Source organism: Leptinotarsa decemlineata, unplaced genomic scaffold, assembly GCF_025532065.1.
Source record: "Leptinotarsa decemlineata unplaced genomic scaffold, Ldec_3_MD MMD2_tig00026316_RagTag_RagTag, whole genome shotgun sequence".
NCBI classification, from domain to species: Eukaryota; Metazoa; Arthropoda; class Insecta; order Coleoptera; family Chrysomelidae; genus Leptinotarsa; species Leptinotarsa decemlineata.
The window spans coordinates 2,453,133-2,478,119 of record NW_027412685.1 but is presented as its reverse complement, the minus strand read 5'-3'; the positions used below and the strand labels follow the sequence as shown (position 1 = coordinate 2,478,119).

Below are 24,987 nucleotides of genomic sequence, written 5' to 3'. Positions count from 1 at the left end.
GATTCCATTCAGAGGCCAATATTGTAAACGAACATTAGCAAGGACAGTTTGGGCACCAGCGTGACCCAACCGGATATGCTCCCTTTTGAGTAGGAGGGACACTACATAATTTTTTGCAGGGAGAAGTATGGGGTGTTTTTGGGGTTCAGGGACGTCTGCGTGACGCAAACGCCCTCCGACGCAAATGAGACCTTGCTCATTCAGGAAGGGATTGAGAGCTAATATACTTTTGTCAGAAATTGATTTCGAGGATTTTAACGCGGAAATTTCTTTAAAAAAATATTGGGACTGTAAATTGCGAAGAACCAGCACTAAGGCAGAATTTATCTCAAATATGGATAAAGGACCGGACAACTTGGTCTCCTTATTTTTAGAATTGGATAAAAAACGTGAAACATATGCTACTGAGTGTAGTAATTTGTTAAAGGAAGAGAATCTCTGGAATATTTCATTCCAAAATTCGTCTTTAACTTGAGTGCTTGTCACTAACACTTGCAGCTTGTTTGTCTTCTGCTCAGGTATAGCACTTGGAGGGGGTTTCAAGATAAATTTAGACAATTCCAAATTTATTTCGGAGAGGAAATCAGGACCATGCCACCACAATTCTGAATTCAGGAGATCAAGAGCTAATACTCCCCTAGAAAGTAAGTCAGCGGGATTTTTAGAAGAACGAACGTGTCTCCATTGAGCTTGTGGCAGGGAAGTTTGAATTTGGGACACTCGGTTGGCCACGAAGGTGTGCCAACGGGATGGATGGGACTGAATCCAGTGCAGAGCTATCTGCGAATCAGTCCACAAATTTACAGATTCGAAAACTAAGTTTTCGACAAAGATTTGGATAACCTTTTTTGCTAGTTTGGTGAGCAATACCATCGCACACAATTCCAGACGAGGAATTGAAACAGTTTTCAGCGGTGCTACTCTGGATTTGGAAGTGACTAAGAGAGATGTGACGGTATCATCGGAATAAGTGGTTCTGAAGTACAAACAGGCACCGTAAGCACGTTCGCTGCTGTCAGCGAACCCGTGGATTTGGATTTGTTCAATGGACTTTGAGGAAAACAAACATCGAGGAATTTTAAGAAACTTTAGGGATTCAATTGAATTGATGAATCCCTTCCATTCTTGGAACAATTCAACAGGAAGCGGTTCGTCCCAGGAGATTTTTGCTAACCAAAGTTTTGCAGGAAAATTTTGGCAAGAACTATGAACGGGCCCAGAAAGCCTACCGGGTCAAACATTTGAGCAGTGATTGATAACGCTTTGCGCTTAGACGGAGTATCATTACAATAAATTTTCGGTAGAGAAACTGCTAAGTTGTCAGAACAGGGATTCCAAGATAAACCTAACACCTTGCTAGGGTTGTCTTCCATTTTTATTTCGTATTGGATTGGATCAGGATCTTCACAATATTTTTCTCTGAACTGTGAAGAATTGGATGACCACTTGTGCAGTTTGAAACCTGCAGAATTCAACAAACTATTGAGTTGATGATAAGAATCTTCTAACTCGGAAAGGGAATCGGTGCCATGGAGCACATCGTCCACGTACGTCTGTTTCAATAATGCCCGTTTGGCTAACGGGAAACCTTTACAATTGGAAGCGAGCTCCTTCAATACTCTAGTTGCTAAAAAAGAGGAGGAAGTGACTCCATAAGTCACGGTGGAAAGTTGAATGCATTTTAGCTCTTCTTGGGGGGAGTTTCTCCACAGGATGTTCTGGAGATGTCTTTGCGATGGATTCATTTTAACCTGGCGGTACATTTTCTCAATGTCGCAGGTCAGGACATAAGAATGCTGACGGAAACGGCAAAATATATCATACAAGTCTGGCTGTACTTGATAACCCTTGTGTAGAAGATCATTCAAAGAAAATCCAGTAGAAGTTTTAGTGGAGCCATCGAAAACTACTCTGAGTTTCGTGGTTTCACTGGACTCCTTGATAACGCAGTGATGCGGAAGGAAATATTTTATCTCAGCGGATTTGTCGGTGGGATTAAATGGAACATATGTGGCATGTTTCAATGACACATATTCATCAATGAAATTTTTATAAGCGGAAAATAATTCTTGATTATTTTGGAGCCGTTTCTCTAAATTGGTAAATCGCCTTTTTGCAATATGGAAGGAATCCCCAAGAGGAATCTTTTCAGTGGGGCATTTGAACGGAAAATCTACTTGGAACGTCCCATCTTTGTGACGCACATGCGTTTGAATAAAAATTTGTTCAGCAAGCTCTCCGTCTGCTGATAAGAACTTAGACTTTGGAAGCTCTTCGACTTCCCAGAATCTAGAAAGAATTTCACCTAATGAATCTGTGGATTCGCAGGCATTTTGGCAAAGAAGTGAAACCTTGCCGTGTTTCGGAACCCTCTGAGGAGGCAATTGTCTTCCAATAATCCAGCCGAGCCTCGTCAGCTGAAGTGTAGGAAGTTTGGGATCTAGCCTGTGGATTTGTGGCAGTAAAATGTCGTAATAGGCGTCAGCGCCCAGGAGTACATCCACATCGGATGGAATGTGAAATTCTGGATCAGCAAGTCTGAATTCTGACGGAATATTCAAGCTATTTTTGTTTAGCGGAATTTTAGGTAATTTGGAAGTGATTACCGGGAGTATTGCACAAGACACCTTGAGGCTAAAATTCTCATGAGTATTGGAACGGATAACAATATCTAACATTTTGTTAGAAACAGTAGGAGTGCATCTTATGCCGGAAAATTGAATTTGATTGTCGTAAGTTTTATTATTCAATTTTCTTACGAATTTTTCAGAAGCGAAGGAACATTGACTGCCGTTGTCTAGAATCAGCCTAGCTTTAACGGGATAACCGTTTTCGGAAAGAACATCTACTACGGCTGTGGCTAATAGAATTTCATGATCTTCTTTACCAACAAGAAGTGCGGATGGCATCGAAGATGCCGGAGTAATTGCCTGAGATTCGGGCTCAAGGGCTCGGAAGTGCGCCGTATTGTCAGCATTTTGAGTGGGAGGATTAAGGGGAGACGAACGCCAATTTTGACTGGGACTTGTAGTTTGAACTAATTTCGGAATTGCCCCCGTACTACCGTGAGGCCTGGGACTATCTCTCGGACTATTATTTGAATTTTGGGAATTTTTTGGAACATGACCTTGGGAAGAGTTTCTGTGAAGTAGTGTGTGGTGTTTTCTACCACATAGGGTACAACTTTTAGACTTACACTCGGTCAGCAGGTGTTTGCCACCCAGACAGTTAAAACAGAGGGCCAAGGACCTAAGAAAACTGTATTTTTCATCAGTACTAATTTTGGAAAATTTATAACATTTATAAATATCATGATCAGGGACCTTACAGTAAACTACCATTTACATGTAACGCGGTTTTTGAACCTGTCCTTGAGAACTTTTCTGATTTTAATTCATGCGACGCGGAATGAGAGGAAGGAGTCAAGGATTCTAAAGCACTGCATCTGGCCTCAATGATTTGAAAAAATTTCTTTAAAGTAGGATTCATTTTTAAATCTCTACTGGACTGGTACTCCTTTTTAGTACCGTAATCTAACTTTTTCATGACAGTATTAAGAATAATTAAATCCCAATGTTCAATTGGGCATTTCAAATTTTTCAAGGCATCCAAGTTCTTTCGAATATTTACTAAAAAGTCTCTGAGGGAGGAAGAAGTACATTTTGTAATGTTCGGACAATCCATTATAGAATTTAAATGTGAATTTATAATAGCTAAATTATTTTCGTACCTTTTTTCTAAAATATTTATTGCAATTTGGAAATTTTCATTTGTGATTTCAAGTGACTCAATGAGACACAAAGGCTCTCCTTTCATATAAGAACGCAAATAAATTAATCTTTGAACATCAGTTAAGGAATTGTTATTTTTTATCAAAGCAGTAAACAATTGATAAAACGGCGCCCATTTTGCATAATCACCCTCAAATTGGGGTATGGAAATTTGAGGAAGTTTTACTCGTCCACCTTGTTCATTTAAGGCAGGCACGGATTGCATACTATTTGAAATGGAAAGGGCAGACAGAGAGGTGGAAGGAATGGTTAAACTGTGAATCCTTTTTTTAAAACTTGCAACGGATAAATCAAAATTATTTTGTAAACTATCTCTATCTTCTGTATCAGATTTTTCTGGGTCTAATTCCTCAATTTCATCCTGAGCACTGATATACTTAGTAATTTCACTTTCTAAATTATCTAATTTAGTTTGAAGGAGAAACAAATCATTTTCGGACTCTGAATTCTGAGTAGCCCAAGTTTGAGTTCGTGTAATCGCGGCTTTAGCATTTTTTCTTTGTTTCTTTAAGGACTGCATTGTGTGTTTTGAATTAAGAAATCGTAAAGTTGTCTATAGTCTAAATGATACAACTATTCTAAAATGGAAAGAACCACGCAGGATTCTGTGGACGAACACTATGCTCTGCTATTCGCGACGTAGATTTAAATTTTAACTTACGGCACAAACTTTTTCGACACTGAAAAATTAGCGTAAATGTTCTTGCTAACGTTGGGAACACGTAAAGTGTTTACACAATGCAATAACCGCACTAGAACATAGGTCATAAATCAACTCAATCAAAATATCCGTGTGCGAAAAATATCACTAAACAATGTATCAAGAAAATTGCATGGAAAAAATCAATATGCAGTAAATCAAATATGCGATAAATTAAAATGTACAGCAAATCAAACTGGTATAGTCGACTTCATTTAAAATTTTATTTCATAAATAAATCGCTACGGGAAGAAAGGGCTGCGAAATTTTAAATACGACCCTGGAGCATGAAATTGATTACTTTAAATTAATTTTTTCGACGAAAGAAAAAAATCAACTCTTTTCAGAGCCGTTCCTGAAAGGACTCAATCAAATTATTTCAAATAAAGCCGACTCTAATAGGAAAGAGCAAATGCCAAAACAAAGATTTCTTACTTTTTGGATACGTAAGAAACGCCCAACAATATCTTAAATTAAGTCAAACTGTAAGAAGAAATAATCGGCAGCAAACTGAAACATCAAATATGAATTTATACAAGAGTTTTTGAATGTTAACACTACGCTGCGCGCGGTGGAAATGTTTTCTGGAGCGAATCGTTACTGTTCAGTTGACGATATCCTCTATTGGAACTGGAACTTGGAAATTGTATTTTTGTAATATAACTAGGAAATCCGAATAATCGAAAAGAAGCAATGTTGTTTTTGCAACATTAATCGAAGAACGAACTGTTCAGCATCCGGCTCGAAGGACCATATGATCGGGATGGGTTTAACTGCCCTTTCTCGAACACGGGGGAGTTATAATCAACTTCGATACTAGTGGACTGGATTCCTTGTAGGTTGCTGGCTTTGAATAAATTGACGCTGAATCAGTTCGTTAACTAAATATATTTACAATCCTTAGCAGCTACCATCTCACAAAATCGTAGGACATACAAGTAACATTGGGCGTTGGCAAAATGCTTCTCATAAGATAGTCTGTGTTTAAATTACTTACAAAACGTTTCCTTCTTCAAGACACACTATGCACAATGTACCACTAATATATGCAAATTCACCTTCCTTTACTTATTAACTTGGAAAAAATACAAACGCCGAAATTATTCGAGCGTCGTGGATAAATTGAAAAATGAAGAGACTAAATCTCAGTAGGAGAAAGAAAAGTCAGTTAGGTTTCACTACCTCGGAGGACAATCTCGGAATGCGTTGTACCTCTCTCGGTTCTTTTTGGGAATTTTTAATCGCCACATGTCGACCGATAAGGGAAAGGGGCGATGTTTCTGGAATTCTGGGAATTCGTTGAAGGAACCTACTACAGATGTTGCTTTCCAACTCCTACAGATGTAGGAGTTGGAAAGCAATAAATGAATTGACAGAGCGCGTTCAGGGATGGATTAAACACAATTTAAGTTGGAACTGAATAACTAATAAAGGATCAGAAGAAGCTTGTTGGAAACTGTGTTTCCAACATAGAACCTACTTCAATATTGAATATACGGCAGAGAATAAAAAATATTTGTACAGATATTGACGAAAAATATCGGATAGGCTGTTCATATGTCAAGAAGTTCAAGGCAATCATTTCGAGCATCTTCTGAACTGATCTTAAGCTTATTGGAGGAGGTTAAGTGGTAGAACAAACCTGTAGTGTTCCACACTGCAGTTTTGAACTTCGCCTTTTGGATGTTATATTGTATTTCACCCAATAAAGACCATTATTATTATTATTATTATTATCTCATATCATGTAGTTAAATGTCAATGTATTCAGGAAATTATTAAATTTTCCGCCTTTTTGTAACAGGTGAAAATATTGACTTCATATTCTGGGGTTGTGAAGTATTCGTCAGGAGCTTCAAAATGATGTGTCACAAGTAAATTGGTTAAGGCTTTCGCGGCCAAGATTTTTAGTGTTACGATCTTCGTTCGGGTTTGAAGGTCGTCGTGGTTTGTAACTGTATCCTAATATTTCGCCAGCACGAGTGGCTGGCTTCATCAGAGGTTTATTCATCTTGATGGTTCATCGGTGGTGTATCATAAGATCCCCCTTTCTATTAATTTTTTTCCCAGATGGCACCCAGTCGCCATCTTGAAAGTTGCATCTGTCAATTTCACTTCAAAATAAAGTATTTATGAATTAATTTCATCATCTAAAATTTCAATTTTTGGAGTTGACCCGTTCAAAAAAATAAAAGGGGGGGACATTAAAGGAATGCACTGTATGTATAATTATCATAATTCTAATTGTATACAGCTGTAAATAGGCTTTTGTGTCGGCTGGATGTATTAAATAAATAAATTAAAAAACAATAAATAAATAAATAAATAAATAAATGAGTAAATGAGTATATATCAAAAACTCCCATTATCAAAAAATCGGTGAATTACAAAGTGGTCCCTTATTAGATTATTGCCAATTGTAATATATCCCAGGTTGCAACGTGCTTTGAATCACAAATTGCAACCACTTCAGCGGCCATCTGGTATCGGCGACTTGAATGATTGAAATTCAAACTTCTTCAGATCTACAATTCTCACTGCTACTAGCTAATCCTGCCGAGATGCCCCTTTAGGGTCCTTTATATCTGAATTCACCCAGTTTGTGTGTGATAGATTTGTTATTTGTAAATCAGATTATATGAGTCAGCAGAATTTCGGTTTACTGGAGAATAGATAACTTTCGGATTCACAAGTCATTATGAAGAACAATTTTTATATATTTTTGTTAACGATCATGTTAACATCATGGTGACTTTTCATTCTTTTCAAAAAATGTTTATTTATTCATAAATTTTCTATTTTAACCCCTTTAAAGTAGTCCTCTTCAGATATAATATACTTGTGCCATTATTTTTTCCAATCCCCGAAGCAGTTCTGATATACACTCTTTGGTATGCCCTTGAGCTCTGTCAGCGATTCAGTTTCAATCTCCTCAATAATCGCAAAACGCAGTTTATGTATCTCTTCAATCTTGGAAATGGGAAAAAGTTGCAGGGAGCCAAATCTGGTAAATACGGTGGCAGAAGCATTATTGTGGTGTTGTTTTTGGCAACCGGTAACAGACGCATTACTTCAAGATAATAACTCCACGGTAATCGAAGGAAACAGTGAGCAAAACTCAGATTTCATCTAAAAATCGATGGTTTCATTCGTCGAAGTTCAGCAGTTTTGGAACGAACTTTGCTGCCGCACGCTTCATTGTCAAAAAATTGCTTGGCACATCATCAATTGTTGATGTGCTGGAGCGTCTAGGGTGAGCGTCGTCATTCACATCTTCTCGACCTTCTGCAAAGAGCTTGTACCACTTGTGAATATTTTTGGCTCAGGGTACAATCACCGTATGCCACTGTCAACGACAGTTCAAGGGAAAATTGAATATTCAAATGTTTTTTGAATGGACCTCGTATATACAGATTTGAAGCAATTGCCCATTGGAACATTTCATTCCTCGAAAATGAATATATATGATTTGGTAGTTGTTGAATGCGTTGCCATTTCTTATACTGATATTAGATATTGCTTCAGAAGTTGTATTCATGATGAATTTTCATCATGGAATATCCAGGATGAAATGGACTAGACCTTTTTGATCAGTATATATGAGAATTTTCAAATTTAGTTTACATCTTATGATATTGAAGCCATATGGTGAAGTTCTTAGGAACACAATTCGACTGCAACCTATCATGGAACTCTCATGTCGATGTACTTTGTGGCAAGCTGAACAAATGTTTTTATGTGGTCACCACACTCCAAAACATGCTGGAACGAGAATGTCTGCTTGAAGTTTACTATGCACTGGTGTACTCCGCTATTTCATATATTATCGTTGTGTGGGGTCAAGCGTCCGAACTACAAAGAGTGTTTGTGTTGCAAAAACGTATTAGTGGACGTATTTTCTGCTTATCTTATAGAACATCATGCAGATACACCTTCAAAAGTATTAAAATTCTCACGGTGCCCTGTATTCATTTATTAAAACTTTTGACTCACATTTTCAAGAACCTAAACATCTTTAGAAGACATTGCGATATTCACATGTATGACACCAGAAACAAAAGAAATATCCTTCCGAAGAAAATTTGTCACTCCATGCAAAAAAAGCTCCAGTGAATAGTGGAATTCGTCTATTCAATATTCTGCCCCTCGAATTGAGAGAGCAGATATCTTCAAACGCAAATTAAGGAAAGTACTGGCCGAAGGATGCTTTTACTCCCTCCGTGAATTCGAACTTTTTTATTGTTAGTGACTTTCGGTACTGATCTTCTCATGCTTCTTCATATTTTGCTTTATCTTTGTATGATTTTTCACAAGAGGTGAAGTATGCATCACTGAAATACCCGATTCAAATTCGATTTTTGACTCGATGTTTCATAACATTCAAGAATGTAATCTTTTTTTTAAACCATCATTTATATTTGTCATTTTAATTGTATATATTCATCAGACACAATTCAATTTGTGAACTTGAACTAATTCGATCTATTTCTTGTTAATAGGATATAGATGCAATAAAATTTCAATGTGAATATGGTATTTGAATACAATCTTCTGAGATAATAATTTCAATATTTTGTTCGTTATTTTCACTGTGAATTGAGGTGGTGTCATCAGCAAACATATTTAATTCACTCAGTGAATTTACTTTAGTCAAAGGCGTTCCCAGAACTGATCCTGTGGTATCACACAAATTAGGTTTTTTGACTTAATCAGGTCGCCCTGTCAGTGGTCTGATGAAAAAAAGTTTTATACTATATAAAAATATAAAAATATCGCTTAATGTGCAATAAAAAAATTCAAAACAAATTGAACTGAGCTTCGGATACTTCGGATGTGCATTATTTTAGAATAATTTTATGGTTTACAGTATCAAATGCCTTTTCTGCTCATGATATAATAACTTTGATGTATTCAAACAATGGACTCGGTTAAGTTATAAATTTCATTCATTGATTTTTCCCTACTATAAACAAATGATGGTTTTTCTCTAACAATTTTTCCATTTTTAGTTAGCAAACTAGTTGAAAGAGAAATACTTAATTCAGTGATGCTAATTTTAATTAAATGATTTCACATTTTGAATGTAATTCCTTCGAGTTCCAGAACGTTTTTCTAATCCAATATACTCATTATCATCAGGTCGTTTCAAAAATTTTGTCCATTTTTATGAGTCTACTTTAAACTGTATTATTTCAACGTTTTTTGAAGGTGGTTGACAATATTTCATGGTATTTCATCAATTCGGACTTCCATTGTCTAATATAATATAAATTGATTTGAAATCCCTGAAAAAATATTAAAAAGATTAACCAAAAATACCAATTTTATTAAACGAAAAACTGAAATTACAAAGAAATAACATACAAGCAACAACCAGAAAAAATAGAAAATAGAAATATTAACAAAAAATGAAGAATAAAAATTAAAAGATTTCAAACCAAGTCAAGTCACGACGTTTCGATTGTAAGTGTTCACAATCATCTTCGGGTGATAACTGGACTTATTCCTCCGAGATCTAACTATTTATAGGTCATTCGAGTGGTTTCACCTATCCCCTCTTCCCTCTCTCCGCTTCATCGGTTTTAGCGGGAGGTGTCCGATTGGCGTGAGTTGGTCGTTTTTTGCTTGACTATAGGTTTCCATATGTTACGTATCTCTACGCTAGCTTGACTAAATGCGTTGTTGGCCAACATATATGCGGCTACTTTGAACAGTCGATGTTATGTTGATAAGTCCAAATATGCTCTGCTATTTCGGATTTGCTGGTTTCTCCTCGCTGTGTCTCTTTCTTGTGCTCAGCAATGCGAGCACAAGAATGGCCTCTTAGTTTCACCGATGTATGATTCTCCGTACTCGCAGGGTATCTAGTGAATGCAATTTTTGGAATCCCAGTCCGCGTTTGGTGGCCTGGTTTTTGTGAGGCTGCTACGGATAGTGTTCACAGATCTGCAGGTCCTGATGTTATACTTGGACCCAATCCTTCTCATCCTTTGCGATAATCCTTTGATGTAGGGAAGTACAAGTACTGGTTGTGGCAGCTTCTCTTCCTTGTGGAGCTCTTGCTGTCTTCTAGCTAAAACCTGTTCTATCATCACTCTGGAGTAACCATTCCGTTGAAGGTCATTTTTGATGATGCCTAGTTCTTTTTCGAGAACTTCCTTTGTATTACAGAGCCCGAAAGCACGGTCTAGTATTATTTCAGTAAATTCAATTTGATCAAAAAAACGCCGTCTGAATCAATGCACTCATTTCAACGTAACAGAAGTCAATTGATTCCGTTAGCATTAAACCTGTGTGCTCGGTATTTGAATAAGTCGATGAAGACCGTTTTTGTCTGGTTCTGATTGGCGAAGGTTTTACCGGTGAGAAAGTTAGGTAGCCGGTTGGAAAGAAGTCTGAGGTGTATAAACGGGCGAGCTTTTTGATCTTTCCAATACGTTTTAAACATTCTAAAACCGCATGGGAGATGACGTCCAGTTCTTAAGCCATCCCATACACCCTTTGTGATACGTCAGTCTTCACCAGGGTCGTCAAATCCTCGTCCTGGATTACTATAAGTTGACCACTTCAGGGTTCATCTTCGAGGCTAAAATCTCTGGAACGAAATTTCACAAACATCGCCACACAGTGCGTTCATTACCAATGTCATAGCCGAATTCTTGGGTAATTTTTTGAACTGTTTAACAGCGCTTTCCTTCAATTTGAATTCGTAGAGAAAAGGTGCAAAAAATTGATATTTGGAAAAAATGAACAGCACCAATGTATGGAGTACAAAATTCTTTATCGATCAGTATACGTAATACTGATTTTTTTCTGATTTGGTGGGATTGAAAAACATGGAAAATAATTTTCATTGATCTCTAGGACCACTTCAGATAAGAATTTTTGATGCTGAATTTGTATCAACATTGATAAAATTAATGTTGAAGTTTTCACAAATATCTTTGGATTTGCAGTTATGTTTTCATCTTCAGATACATATTTCATTTTCATCAACAGGTTTACCTAAATTTGGTGTTTGAATCATTTATTTATGCAACAGTTACAAAGATTAACTCATTAATGTCAGTTTCGCTGAGAAACGCCACCTTTAATATTCACAAGATTTTATATTTCAAACTTGACAGAGGAGTCGTCCCTCTTTGCTGTCGGTTTATTTATATAGTCAAAATGCAACAAGTTATAGACAAATTATAATCCAGTCGTATCAAAGTACTTATTACAGCTGATTGGTTACAGATGATATAATAAGTTGTAATACTAACATATTATATCTCAAATTTCCTCCACAACGATAAATCGTCCTCCCGTTTAGCTGGAGACCTGAAACTTCACCTTGTGGCAGCAGTACTACCCACATATTCCTAGGCATTATGTTGTCTACACAGTAGAACTGTTGCTGTGTTGCTGCTGTGTCACGAATTGCACTAGTACTTATTATTTTTGATCATTTTTTATTTTAATCGATTGTTATTTTCTTGATATCACGTTTTTTTCAAGGTATTTTCCTCTCTTCATTTCAGACATATTATTTTGGCTTCAATTAACTTCACTATTGATAAATTAAAAAACATACTCAACAGTTTTCTGCAAGTTAATACAATTTGATGCATTTTATTTTTGTATATCCCCGTTTCTTACCAACGTATTTTTGACAAGTATTCATTTCTTGTAATCTTCCATATTACTTCATCTCTTTTTGTTGTTGTTGATGAATATTCAACTGACCCAACAAATACGAAAAACTGTGTAATGTAGATTCATTTCTCGGATAGATTCGGCCGTTACTTGATGAAGATTCATATTAATTTGCTGAACTACACTTTCAAAAAAAATCATATCTTTAACGGAGATTTTTAAATTTTACACACGAAAATGAAATTTTGAAGCTAAATCACTTGGAAGTAATGGAAACTAATGAACTCGAAAATTGAAAGATTTTACTGAATGATCAACTGGATTTGAGCAGATTGCCATTTATTTGTGAAGCACTGTTTGGAACCACATTGATGTGGAATTGATCTGAGTAATCATAAATGAGGATGTACCTTAGGTAGATATATAAAAGTTGAGGTAGGTGGGTAATTATGATCGAGTGAGTATCTGAGTAGGTAGTCTCTCAATTGTGATTACGTGGGGTTATATACCAGGTCCGCCTATTAAATAACGAGACTGGTTTCGAAATAGCGTTATATTATACAAATTATTTTACATTCGAATGCTTCCTTTCAATATACTTTCTTCGCCACGCCACTATTTATTTTTTTCGTTTTCTCAATTGATCGAAGCTGCGCTGAAAGCCTATTTTGGTGAGGGCCTTTAAGAGCTTTGCCGTTTTTTGCTTTACCGCTTCCATCGACTCAAATCGGGTTCCTTCCAAAGCAGATTCAATTGCGGAAACAAAAAAAGTCCTACGGTACCAAATCTGGCGAGTACGGCGCGTGTTCGAGCACTGGAGTGCGTTTATCGGCCAAATACCGCTTCACAGATAGTGCGTTATGGGCAGGTGTGTTATCCTGGTTCAAAATTCCTGAGTTGTTCTTCCACAATTCGGTCTGTTTCTTACAAACTCGTTCTCGCAGTGTTGCGACTGATTGACAGTCCGACCCTCTGGAACCCATTCAGTCACCACGATACCATTAATGTCGAAAAAAAACGATCAACATTGCCTTGAATTTTGATTTGGAAATCCTTTCTCTCTCACTTAAGCGCTTACATCACTCACAAACACGCGTTCGAGTGAATTGTCCCCATAGGCCTCTTGCAACAATTTATAGCAGTCAGTCGGGGTTTTTTCAATTTAACGAGAAATTTCAGATTAATACGTTGCTCCTGTTTTTCGTCACATATGGTTTTGGGGAAGAGAAAAAAAAAACACGTTCGTTTCAAACGTGCACAAATACTATGATAGTGACAAAAGCGAGTTTTGGTACGTGAATAGAGAAGATTTCCAGATACCCAACGCTCTACTCGTTTTTTTCTCACCCCTCTAGGGCGCGCAGTCTCATTATTTAATAGCCGGACTTCGTAAATATTAGAGTAAAGAACTGTGAACATGTGATATATTTTTTTAATGAAGTTTGTGGGGATCAAATCGTAAGGTGAAGTTTATGAAATGAAGATTCATGTTTTAGAATTAGTTAGGTTAGTTTTGAGTTATATCATAAAATTTTAAATAGCAAGTGTTGGATGGTACAACACCCTCAGGTGAACTCCCCCTTGGAATTTATGAGTAGCATAAGGCGAATACCATGTAACATTTTATTTTTCTTTGGAAATGAATACATTATTATTATTATTATAATTATTATCATTTTCCACCGTAGTGTGCGCTAGTCAGGCCCTATCCCCGAAGCCCCCGATACATTCAGAGGGCGCGCCAGAATTATCAGCCACTGACCACTTCCCACACCGTGGGGTAAGTCTTCATTGGGTCCGAGAATCATGTGCCCTGAGCAAGCGCAATAAGCCAAAAATGACAGACTTCTGTATCTGTGCGGCTGAGATTTCTGCCTTAGTGCGGCAAGCTGGTATGATTTTAAGATTCGAGAGTAGAGAGGGCATCATTTCACCAAGGACTCCAATAATTAGAACAACCATTTCGACAGATTGCTCTGGATACAGTCTGCGAAGTCTCCGTTTTTCCTCTTCTTTTCTGCCGATATTCGTCTCGCCAGGAGCTGAAAACTCCACGACAAAGATCGTTTTGGTCTGGTGGTCGAGAAGGACTACATCAGGCTTATTAGCTTGTATGAGCCTGAGGGTGGGGAACGAATAGTTCCAATCAATTCGGCACTTCTCGTTCCCCACAACGGACTCAATATCCCCCGGAGCGTAGGGCAACACCGGTGTCTCGTCGATACCGTAATACTGCCGTAGATAGTCATATAGCACTCTTAGGGCCGCGTTATGTCGATGGATATAGGCCGAGACCGCATATGCTGGACATGCTGATAGCAAGCGCATTAGGGTCTCGGGCGCCTCGCGGCAGGCCCTGCACCTTGTGTCAGGAACCTCTATACCCATCAAACGACTGCGGTAGACTAAGGTGTTGAAGACACCATCCTGGCAAGCCATGATGAAGCCTTCAGTTTCGACTTTTGCCCACTCGACCTGAGAAAAGCGAACGTCAGGCGCTTTGATAAGCCAAGGCCTCCAATGTTATTGAAGAAGACCCCATGCATTGGCTTATCCTTGTGTCTTCGCAGAAGTGAGGTGATCTGTGCGGCTTTCATCTGAGCTTTTTGCTGAACGGGTTCCAATTCGGTGACAGAGTTGTAGTCACCTCGTTCAGAGATGAAAATTATACCGAGTTCATCAGCTGCTCGGGCAGCTGCCCTGAGGAAAAAAGCTCCGATTCCTGCTCTCTCATGGTCACGGACCATACAGAGAAGGGGATCCGAACTCCTGACGACTTTACAGGCTGTATGCAGTACCATTCTGTCATGTAGACACTCCAAACTCATAAGTCAACGGTCTCCCTGTTGTCGGGGAAATTACAACCGTTGAACGGACGATTTGGGATGCAACACCTCGAGTTGATACAGCTCCTCCCGAGTCCACTTCACTACCCCAAACGAGTAGATTAAGATTGGAACGGCAAGCATATTTGTTGCAGCTACTTTGTTCTTTTCCGACAGTTCCAATGACGAGACCTGCCAAAGTTTGTGCTGATACTTGCCGCGGAGAGAGTTTTTTTACTGCTGTTACCTTTTGTGAGTGGCGTTGTTCCACCACGAGGTAAGTATACGTCTCTCCGGCATCCAGATGGTGTAGGATGCTTCCATCTACGAGCTGCACATCCTCTCCGTAGTCCCCGCATCGTCCTCTTTTGAGATGAACCATTGCACATTTGTCTATCACGAATTTCATACCGATAGCATGCGTGTACTCTTCCGCCACCCTCAAGGACTGATGGAGATCCTTCTCTCCAGAGGCATAAAGTTTAAGGTCATCCATATAAAACAGATGGGTGACCTTGTGCTTCCGGTTTCCGGGGGTGCCACAGTTATACCCTCGAATATTTCTGAGCGCAACGGATAATGGCAATAGTGAGATGTAGAATAGAAGGGGGCTGAGGGAATCACCTTGAAATACACCCCTTCTGAAAGTGACCCACTCTTGACCAGATGTTATGGTGAAGAGGGTTCGCCAAAGTGGTATCAGTTGTTTAATGCATCTCACTATGTTGTCGGGTACCGCAAGGCATCTGAGCAAATGCAAGATGAGCTCATGCGAAATTGTATCAAATGCCTTACGGTAATCGATCCAGGTCATAGAGAGGTTACGCTTATATTGTATAGAGTCCTGCGTTACACATCTATCGATGATCAGGTTCTCTCTACATCCAGCGACTCATCTCTTCGACCCTCTCTGCTCATATATCCGTTCGAACACTCGGTCAACTGCGGTGAGTATTCGTGTGTATAAGATGCTTGTAAACAACTTATAACACGATTTCAAGCATGTTATCGGTCTGTAATTCTTAGGAACCGACAAATCTCCGCTTTTTGGGATGAGAATGGTCCGCCCCTCGACAGACCAATCCGGAATCGGCTGCTCTCCGACCAGCCATGAGTTGAAAACTCTGGCAAGATGGCGGTGGTACTTGGTAGTCTTTTCCACTAATAAGTGATCAGCCCATCTGGGCCTGGAGCAGCAAAGTTTTTGAAACCAACAAGGGCCCTTTGAACGTCATCCGGGGTTATCGGGTTGCGCAGTTCATTGGGCTCAGGCTGTCGAAGCTCTCAGTTGAAAGCTCTCTGTTGGCCGCCCTGTAATCCATCACACATTGGATACGACACGCGTGTTGTCTCGCCGACGTGATCTTAGCCTCCATCTTGTGAACACGCCGTTCAATCTTCCGAACCGCAAGGCCGGGATTTTGTCCTTTCGATTCGGAAAGCGATTGTACGACGTTATACACGGCGGTGTTGATTTGCCAGATGTCAGCCTCTTCTGTTAGAACACTATGAACCTCCGCATCCAAACGAGCCAGTTCTTGTGGCTTCAGGGGCTTAATCCTGTGGAGCGCCCTGCGTGTTCTGATTGTCGTCTCCATTGGTGGTATGATGCGGGTCTCCTCTCCAGCCGTGCCAACGGGTGGTAGAACTTTCACTTCTACCACTTCGATAGCAGGCTAGGAGGAAGCTGAATAGCCCTGCCACCGAAGATAAGATACATAATCCCTAAGGTTTTGGGCGAAAAAGGCGGCATGCTCTGGATGTGTTTCACACCACAGAGCATGCAATCTCGCCATGTTCCCTCTTCGCGCAGGCTCACTACTCTCGTAGCAATGCATAAGGCTATCTCTTAGCTCATGAGTCCACGTCCGTTTTCATTGCCAGGGTTGTCATCAGTAGGCAAATCATCGTTATGGGCCCCACCACCTTGCCTCTGACCCCTCCGAGCGGGTCGATTGTGGGGGCCCCTTCCTTGATTATTGGGAACCAAGTGTTGGGTCCACCGGGTGGGTAGCCCTTTGGACCCACGGCCGGCACCGGAGGGAGAATGGAGTTCTTTTTCCCGGGTGCGCCTGGGCTGCCGGTCCGGTTTTGCACCAGTTGCTCGGGTAAGTGGTGTCGCAACTCACCAAAGGCCAAGGGTGTTAGTGGCCATCCCTGCTCATATTATTATTATTATATATTATTTCATTATTATTATTATTATTATCATTATCAATCATCATCATAATTCATAATCAATATGGTTCTATTAGATTTTTCTCTGAAAGTAGCTTAATTCATATTGAAGGTACCATCACTTGAAGGTCGCGGAGAACCGCTGTTCACAGAATTTCGAGGCCCGTATGTCACTGTAGCAGATCGTATGAAGGCTGCACGAGAATTCATCAGGACACAACTTCATTCAGAGGTATTCTTTCTTTTCTATTATGATGTTTTGCTCAATTATGATTTTCGAAATATCTTATTTTTAATTAGAAATTTTATTTTTGTATTTCGAATATTTTACTCTACTACTAATTAATCGATATATTTTCATTGAACTTTTTTCGAAAGCAGTTTTACTCATATCATAGGTACCAACATCTCGAGATCGTTCTCCGCCACCACCAATCCCATCAACACCAACTCGTCCACTTGGTCCAATGTACTTTCCTCGTCAGTTCGAATCAGATGGTAATTATCCTCGCTGGCTCTCACCAGATCTTGACGAGAAACTTGAAGACTTAGAACGTGATGAAGAATTCTTCGATCCGAAAAGGGGTGGAATGTACTCTAGGTTCCTCATTGTTGGAAAAACTTCTACAAGGAGAAAAGATCTCGGCAAATCATTCGCTCCGAAGGCGGCTGATATAATAACTGAAGAATCAGAAGAGCCACCGAAAATACCATCCCCACCAACTCCTCTTTCTCCTAGAACTCCACCTGTAAAAGTCTGTCCTAGAACTCCTCCACGACAATCCCCAATGCGAACATCACGTGAGTTTTAATTGATTTTGATGGACTGATGTATCAGATGAATATTGTATCGCTATAAGTGGTCAGCATTCATACCAACCGGAAGTAAATAGTTCAAGTAACATCTGGGCTGAAAAGTCACAGGCCTAGGAAAAAAAAACGCATTTTTTTGTTCAAAATTGGCTTTATTCATCAACGCAATCTCCATCAAGAGACACACAATCATTCCAGCGCAATACCACTTTTGTAGATCGATTCATCTTTTGCCTCAAAATAGGCCTCAGTTTCAGCAATAACCTTTCCATTCGAGAGAAATTTCTTACCGGTTAGCATTTTTTGAGGTCTGCGAACAGCCAGTGGTCGCTGGGAGTCAAATCTGGCGTGTATGGTATATGCGGAAACAATTCTGAGCCCATTTCATGCGATTTTGCCATCATTTTTATTGATTTGTGACACTGCGCATTGTCCAAATGAAGCAGTACTTTTGTTTTCTTCAAATGGGATCGTTTTTCCGCAATTTCGGCCTTCAAACGCTCCAATAACGCTAAAACTATAATATATTCCTTCTCGAGATGGTCGATGAATATTACATCTCGCACATCCCAAAATATCGAGGTCAAAACCTTTCCAGCCGATTGTTGTGCTTTCGGGTACTTTGGACGAGGTTCACCAGTTGCTCTCCACTCCACTGGAGTGGAGTGATGGATCCATGTTTCATCTATTCTCACACATTGACGCAAAAATTCCAGTTTATGTTTAAACATGGCCAAACACTGCTCAGAATTATCAAGACGTTCCTGTTTTTGGTCAACAGTGAGCTCGCGCGGCACCCACTTCGAACAGAACTTTCTCATAGTCAAATGATCATGCAATAAAGAGCCAACACGTTCTTTTGATATATTTTCAATATCAGCTAACTCACGTAACTTCACTTTTCTTTCGTTCAAAAAGATTTTGTGGATTTATGTTTTCTGGTGGTACTGCCTCATTTGGACGTCCACTGCGTTTTGCATCATCGGTGTCTCTACGACCACGTTTGAAGTCAGCAAACCAACATTGAATTGTCGTTTCTGATGGAGCGGAGTCCTTATAACACTCCTCAGGCCATTGATTTGCTTTAACGGCATTTTTCCCTTTAAGAAGCAGTGCAAAATTTAAACACGAAATTGTTTCTGATCCATCTGTTAGCAGATGACACAACCCTAGTTCATTCAGAAAAAAGTTATGGAAAAATACTTCAGAGAACCAACAAATAAGGAAGCAACATCCTTGTTTATGTATATAACAAAGAGAGAGTCAAAATTAATGAAAGATCACATAGTATTTGATGTTCAGAGATTAAAATATTCATGTGTAAGTAAAATCATAGTATTCACCACTGGAAAGCGACGAGGTGGTGGTGCAGGCGTTTTCACTGAAAACAAATTTGAATTTCAAATTGAAAAAAAGTTCTACTAATATTAATTGCTTCAAAAATCAAGTTACCTAACTGTATTTTGTGTGGTAGGTATATATTGTTCACCTAGAGTGAATCATCGGAACTACTTGAATTTCATGAATGAGACATTTTAGAGTTTTGATAATCACAAATGTGATATTTTATTTTTTGGTGATATGAATGTGAATATTTCATTTGCTAATAATAACACAAATCGGTTAATGTAATCTATAAATTCGATAATGTCTTCCTACTCACATATAGTCAGTGGGCATACTTTAAGTTCAGGCCGGTCTCAACTCCCTACATTGTAGCTTAATGGACTGACACCTATCGAAAAACAACTACTCCCCTGGGTAATACCACGAAGGGCGTTGGATCATATCCGACAGTTGTCAGTGCAGGATTCTTCACTGAAGTTATTCCTACATATGCTGTTGGCGATACAACTGCCGCAATAGATTTTCAATTATTGGAACACACTTGCAGACCGGTTTTGGGCTGTTTGGCCACTCGTTAGTGCAAGGTAGTGTATATCATCAACATAAAGTCGATGATTTCCGATAATTGAAAATCGAATTCCTTCAGAGTATCATTCCTCGAACTAAGCAGAAGCAGATAACAACAACAGATTTGTCATCGCCCCATTTGCCTGTGAACGAGGTAACCAACTGCATATCCAAAATTTGCTCAATTCCTCGTTTGAGGAAAGGAAACTTCTCACATATAGTCAGTGGACATACTTGAAGACTGGCTATAAATCAAATCATCTATAAGAACAGTTCGTTCAGGCCAGTCTCAACTCCCCACACTCCCTACACCTGTCGGATATAATCCAACGCCCTTCGTGGTATTAGTCAGGGGAGTAGCCATTGGTAGAGCTAGCCACTTGTGACAGCGAAAAGTCAGGAAGAAATTCCAAAAATCCACGGCTTTCGAACCTAAAAAAGTGACACTGAGTTAATAGATTTTTTTTTGATTTATGGGAAAGAAAGTTTTTGGCCTTCTACCTCTCCATCTAGATACAAAAATGTGGGAATTTTCCAAACAAAGGAAGGAAGCAATCAATTTCAAAAATTAACTCTATGCAAAGATAAAAATTGAACTCATGTTCTTCTTTACAAAAATACATGCATAAGAAAAATTTAAAGCCATGATGTGATAATCACTTGGCAACGTTGATTAAAGAACGTGATAAATATTTCAACAAAAAAAAAATAAAAATTTCTGATAAATATAACTATTTGAATGAATCAGTTGGAAAAACTATTCAAGATAAAAATAATAAATATAACCAGAAGCAATTCAACAACTCAACCCTAAAATTAATGTGGAAAGGTGTAAATTTTTTACTGAATAATTCAACAACAAAGAGTGAAAAAATTTAAAGTATAAATCTGAACTGCATATATATTGATGATCCGCTACGAATTTGTGAAGCCTCATTTTGTTAAAATGGATAATTATACTATAGGGTTGAAGCCTTCAAAATGGTAAGAAGTGAAAAAAAATAATAGTAGGATGAAACCCATCAGAAAAGGAGAAGAATATAATGATCTGGGCGATCTGGGCGATCTGAGTTCGAGAAGTGGGAGGGATTGAGTTTTTAAGGGTAAAAAATGGTTTATCTCGATTTCCGGCAAAACTACAAGTCCTATAGAGAAAAAAATTAAAGGCAAAGTTGTAGATAATAAAAAGATCTACAACTTTTGTTGTTACAATTTTTCCACATAACCTTAAAATTTATATGGAAAATTCAAATAACCAAGTTTTTGGTTTTTTATTTTTATCTTTAAAAAAATTCTACAAAGTTTGGTGAAAACTTACTTTTGCATGTCCCAAATACACTGTGATTTATTTTATTTTGACTAAATATCAAACAAGCACCCTGATTTTCAATCGAAAATCTTATCAAAATATCAGCTTTTTCCAAAAAGTCGGTGTGTTCTTTGTTCGTTGAAATGCGTACTTCCTGATGGTTCGAAAAAAATATACATAGAAATAGTAAATGTTCTCAGAAAATGCAAAACATCGAAAAAAACTCGAATTCGAACTTTTTTTTCTAATCATTATGTACAATTTTGAGCTATATATTGAAATTTACACTTTGATTACTCAAACAACATAATATTCTATGTTACATTGATAAACGAAAAAATTGCAAATCGAAATATGCTACTATTATTAGCAAACAAATAAGTTAATAAAATTAATATTCAATTAGACATCTACAAAATTTTTAGAAGATTCAAAATCTTTTTTAAACAATATTTGTAGATGCCTATTTATTGCCGTTTCAAAATAATTTATATACTTGAGTGACCTCAGCCCATTGAAAGGTATTTCAAAGAGAAGTGGGGAAGGAGATAGGAGGTTTTTACAGAAAATGACCTCATGAAAAATGAAAAATCTCAGCTCCACGAATTATTTGTGAGCGTGAATAGACCAACGCAATCTGACGGCATAGTGCATGTTGTCGTGGATTTTAACTGCACAAAGTAATTTGGCAGAAATATGAAATGATGGAAGAGATCATGAATGAATATTTGCGCTATCTAGAAAAACATTACGCAGCAAGCAGCTATATTGTCACTGATGGGTACCCCGAAATTAAAAAATCAGTTACTGTCACAACAGAACCAGCAGCTACTTCAACTAAAAGAGGAGAACGTAGTCGTAGAAAAACTTCAGACAATATTCCAGAGTTTGATTATCAAAACCATACAAAAATACCGTTTCTGCAAGAAAAATGTTTATCTAACGAGAAAAACAAGGACAAAATAATAAACACTTTGAAAAGAAGGTTACAGTCACAAGGGTTTTCCTGTAAACATGTAGAAGAAGATGATGTTGACATAATTAATGCCTCGATAGAAATTGCCAGAAATACTAATGAAACTATCATTGTTGTGGGTCGAAATAATGATCTTTTGGTCAATTGAAAATAAATTCAAATAATCATGACATTTATTTTCTCAAACCAGGTTCTGGACATGTGAAGCATCTATTCATCATTTCTAATAATTTCAAACATGAAAACTTCGAAAATATTGTTGCATTTCTGCATTGTTTCTCCGGTTGCGAAACAACATCTGGATTTGCCGGAAAAGGAAAGAAAGGTATCGTGAATTCATTATTAGACGCTAAAAATTTGTCAAATGTGGCCAATGTTTTTCATAAGAAAGATGCAAAGTAAAGAAGATATGAAAAAATGGATTGTAATTAATCAAATCTATTCATAAATGTAATAATAAAAAATATCACTGGAATAATTAAGATTTCAATAATATCAATTGGCAAAAATTAAATCATCTTTCATTTTGGCAAACCTCCCACCCATAGAAGGCAGAACAAAATTGTTACAGGTCATATTATCAACTTCAAACTTGGTTGGGTAACGAACTGACAGGAACAGATTGGGTCTGGAAGCAACATTAACGTGGCGTCACGCCCAAATTTACAGAAACGAAATTGATTCCGGAAGTAATGCTTAAAATTATTTGCTGTAGCTGTGAAACTAGATATGACAGTTTAAAATGTGGCTGTCGAAAACATGTTTCAAAATGCACAAATTCATGTTCAAATTGTCATAGTTCTGACAATTTCTCCAATATGGAAGAAAAAGCCTACGAGGAAGTTAATGATTCAAATGAAATTGTGGATGAAGAACCAATGCAGACTGGAGATAATAGTGGAGATGAAGGAGGTGATGGTTTTGAAGATTTCGAAGATCAAGAAGGTTTGTCGAATCTAGCGATGAAGAAATGTCATCAGAGACAAAAACTAATGGATATGTGATTAAAATTCGAGATAAAGTATATACAGTGTGACCCATTTAAAATGGAACCACCCCTGTAGAATGTGCATTTTTCAATCAATCTCAATTTTTTTTATTGAAATATTAAGCATGAAAAACTGTATCTTGACACTAACTTTCACAATTTTAGTTTCATTTCCAAGGCACTCTATGGTTTTTTTTGTTTGTCAAAAACGGCAGAAGTTTATTAGGCAATTTTTGTTTTCAAATTTGACTACACCACTGGATTGGTAGTCGTTATAAATCAAAACTGTCAAATTTTCATTGAAAAATATTTGTTAACAACGAAGTTACAACAACTTCAATTTTGGAAACAAAGTATTTGTTTGTAATTTTTATTCAGATTATAGACATATTTGAGATCTGACAACACTGTCATCACCAAGTAGAACACCAGTGAATTTGTACAGTGAAAATCCGAAGTCAACAGCTCAATGCGTTCTACAGTTATAACTCCTGAAAATATGGTAATGTGAGAGATTTGTGGTGCAAGCGTTTTGTAATAAAAATCTGACTACGCCACTGGATTTGTGGATAATATTCCCTTAAAATCATTCATTTGAGTGTAGGTTACGAGAAGTGTATTCTAGAATAACAGAAAATTAAAAATTCATTTTCAAGTTATGCAGTACTTAGTACATTCTTCCGCATAGCCGCTAAAATCAAATTGATTTAAAGCATGGAAATCATTTATTCAATAATGAAACAGAGAGCAGGACAAAAATTGTTCCCTGTAAATTCTTCATAACTCAGCTAAAACAATCTTTTAGAGGAGATATCAATAATTTGAGGAAGCTGAACTCATTATGCAAAGGTTTTATAATAAATCAACAGTAGGCTGTGATTTTGACAGTTAATCATAAATAAAATAATAGTTGTTAGTTACGTGCATTTAATAATGGCTTTGCAATTATCATTAGAAGAAAGAATTGAAATTGTGAGAATTTCTGGGGACAATTATCATAGTGAAAGAGAAGCAGCTAGGATATTTAATCACAGACATCCAAATCGACTTCCCATTGACAGAAGCACCGTCAGTAAAATTAACAAAACATTTAAAGAAACCGGTGCAGTCAGCAAACATATTTTAAAAAATAATCACCGAAGAAGAAATTTAAACGAAGGTGCTGTTTTAGATTATTTTAGAAACCACCCAAACAGAAGTTTACGAGTCGCCAGTTTGGATTTGAACTTACCGAGAGAGACTATTCGACGATGTCTTAAACAAAACAAAATGAGAGCATTTAAACCTAAATTTCTTCACTCTTTAAAGGCAGGTGATGAAGTGAAACGTATGCAATTTTGTTTGTGGGCACAAGGCGAGTACCTGAATACAAGAAATTTTTAAACTGCATAATGTTTAGTGATGAAGCTTCTTTCAGCACCAATGGGGTAGTTTCATCGCAAAATGCTCGGTATTGGGCTACGGAAAATCCGCACTGGATCATAAATTGTAAAAGTCAATATTCCGAAAAAGTTAACGTTTGGTGTGGTATAGTACAAAATAGAATAATAGGTCCATATTTTTTTGATGGAAACATAAACGGGCAAAATTTTTTGGAATTTCTAAATAACCAATTATCGGACGAAATAGATGAAATGCCTCTTGCGGAACAAGTAAATTTATATTTTCAGCTCGACGGCTGTTCCGTGCACAATTCGAGGATTGTTAAAGAGTGGCTAAATAACCAGTTTCCAAATCATTGGATAGGACGAGGTAGTGACTTAATTGAATGGCCACCTAGATCGCCTGATCTAACAATATTAGACTTTTTTCTGTGGGGTATTCTGACACAAAAAGTATACAGAACAAGACCAAC

The 24,987-nt window shown here is 37.8% G+C and overlaps 1 protein-coding gene across 2 annotated transcripts in view; it reads left to right on the top strand.

Moving 5' to 3' along the window:
• The window catches only part of LOC111513096 (uncharacterized), an 86,034-nt gene that overhangs the window by 44,214 nt on the left and 16,833 nt on the right, over positions 1–24,987 (top strand). For both annotated transcript variants that reach the window (XM_074181850.1, XM_074181849.1), the window contains exons 9-10: positions 17,245–17,364; positions 17,531–17,933. In XM_074181850.1, the coding sequence (XP_074037951.1) occupies positions 17,245–17,364; positions 17,531–17,933 (523 nt within the window). The remainder of the gene's footprint in view (positions 1–17,244; positions 17,365–17,530; positions 17,934–24,987) is intronic.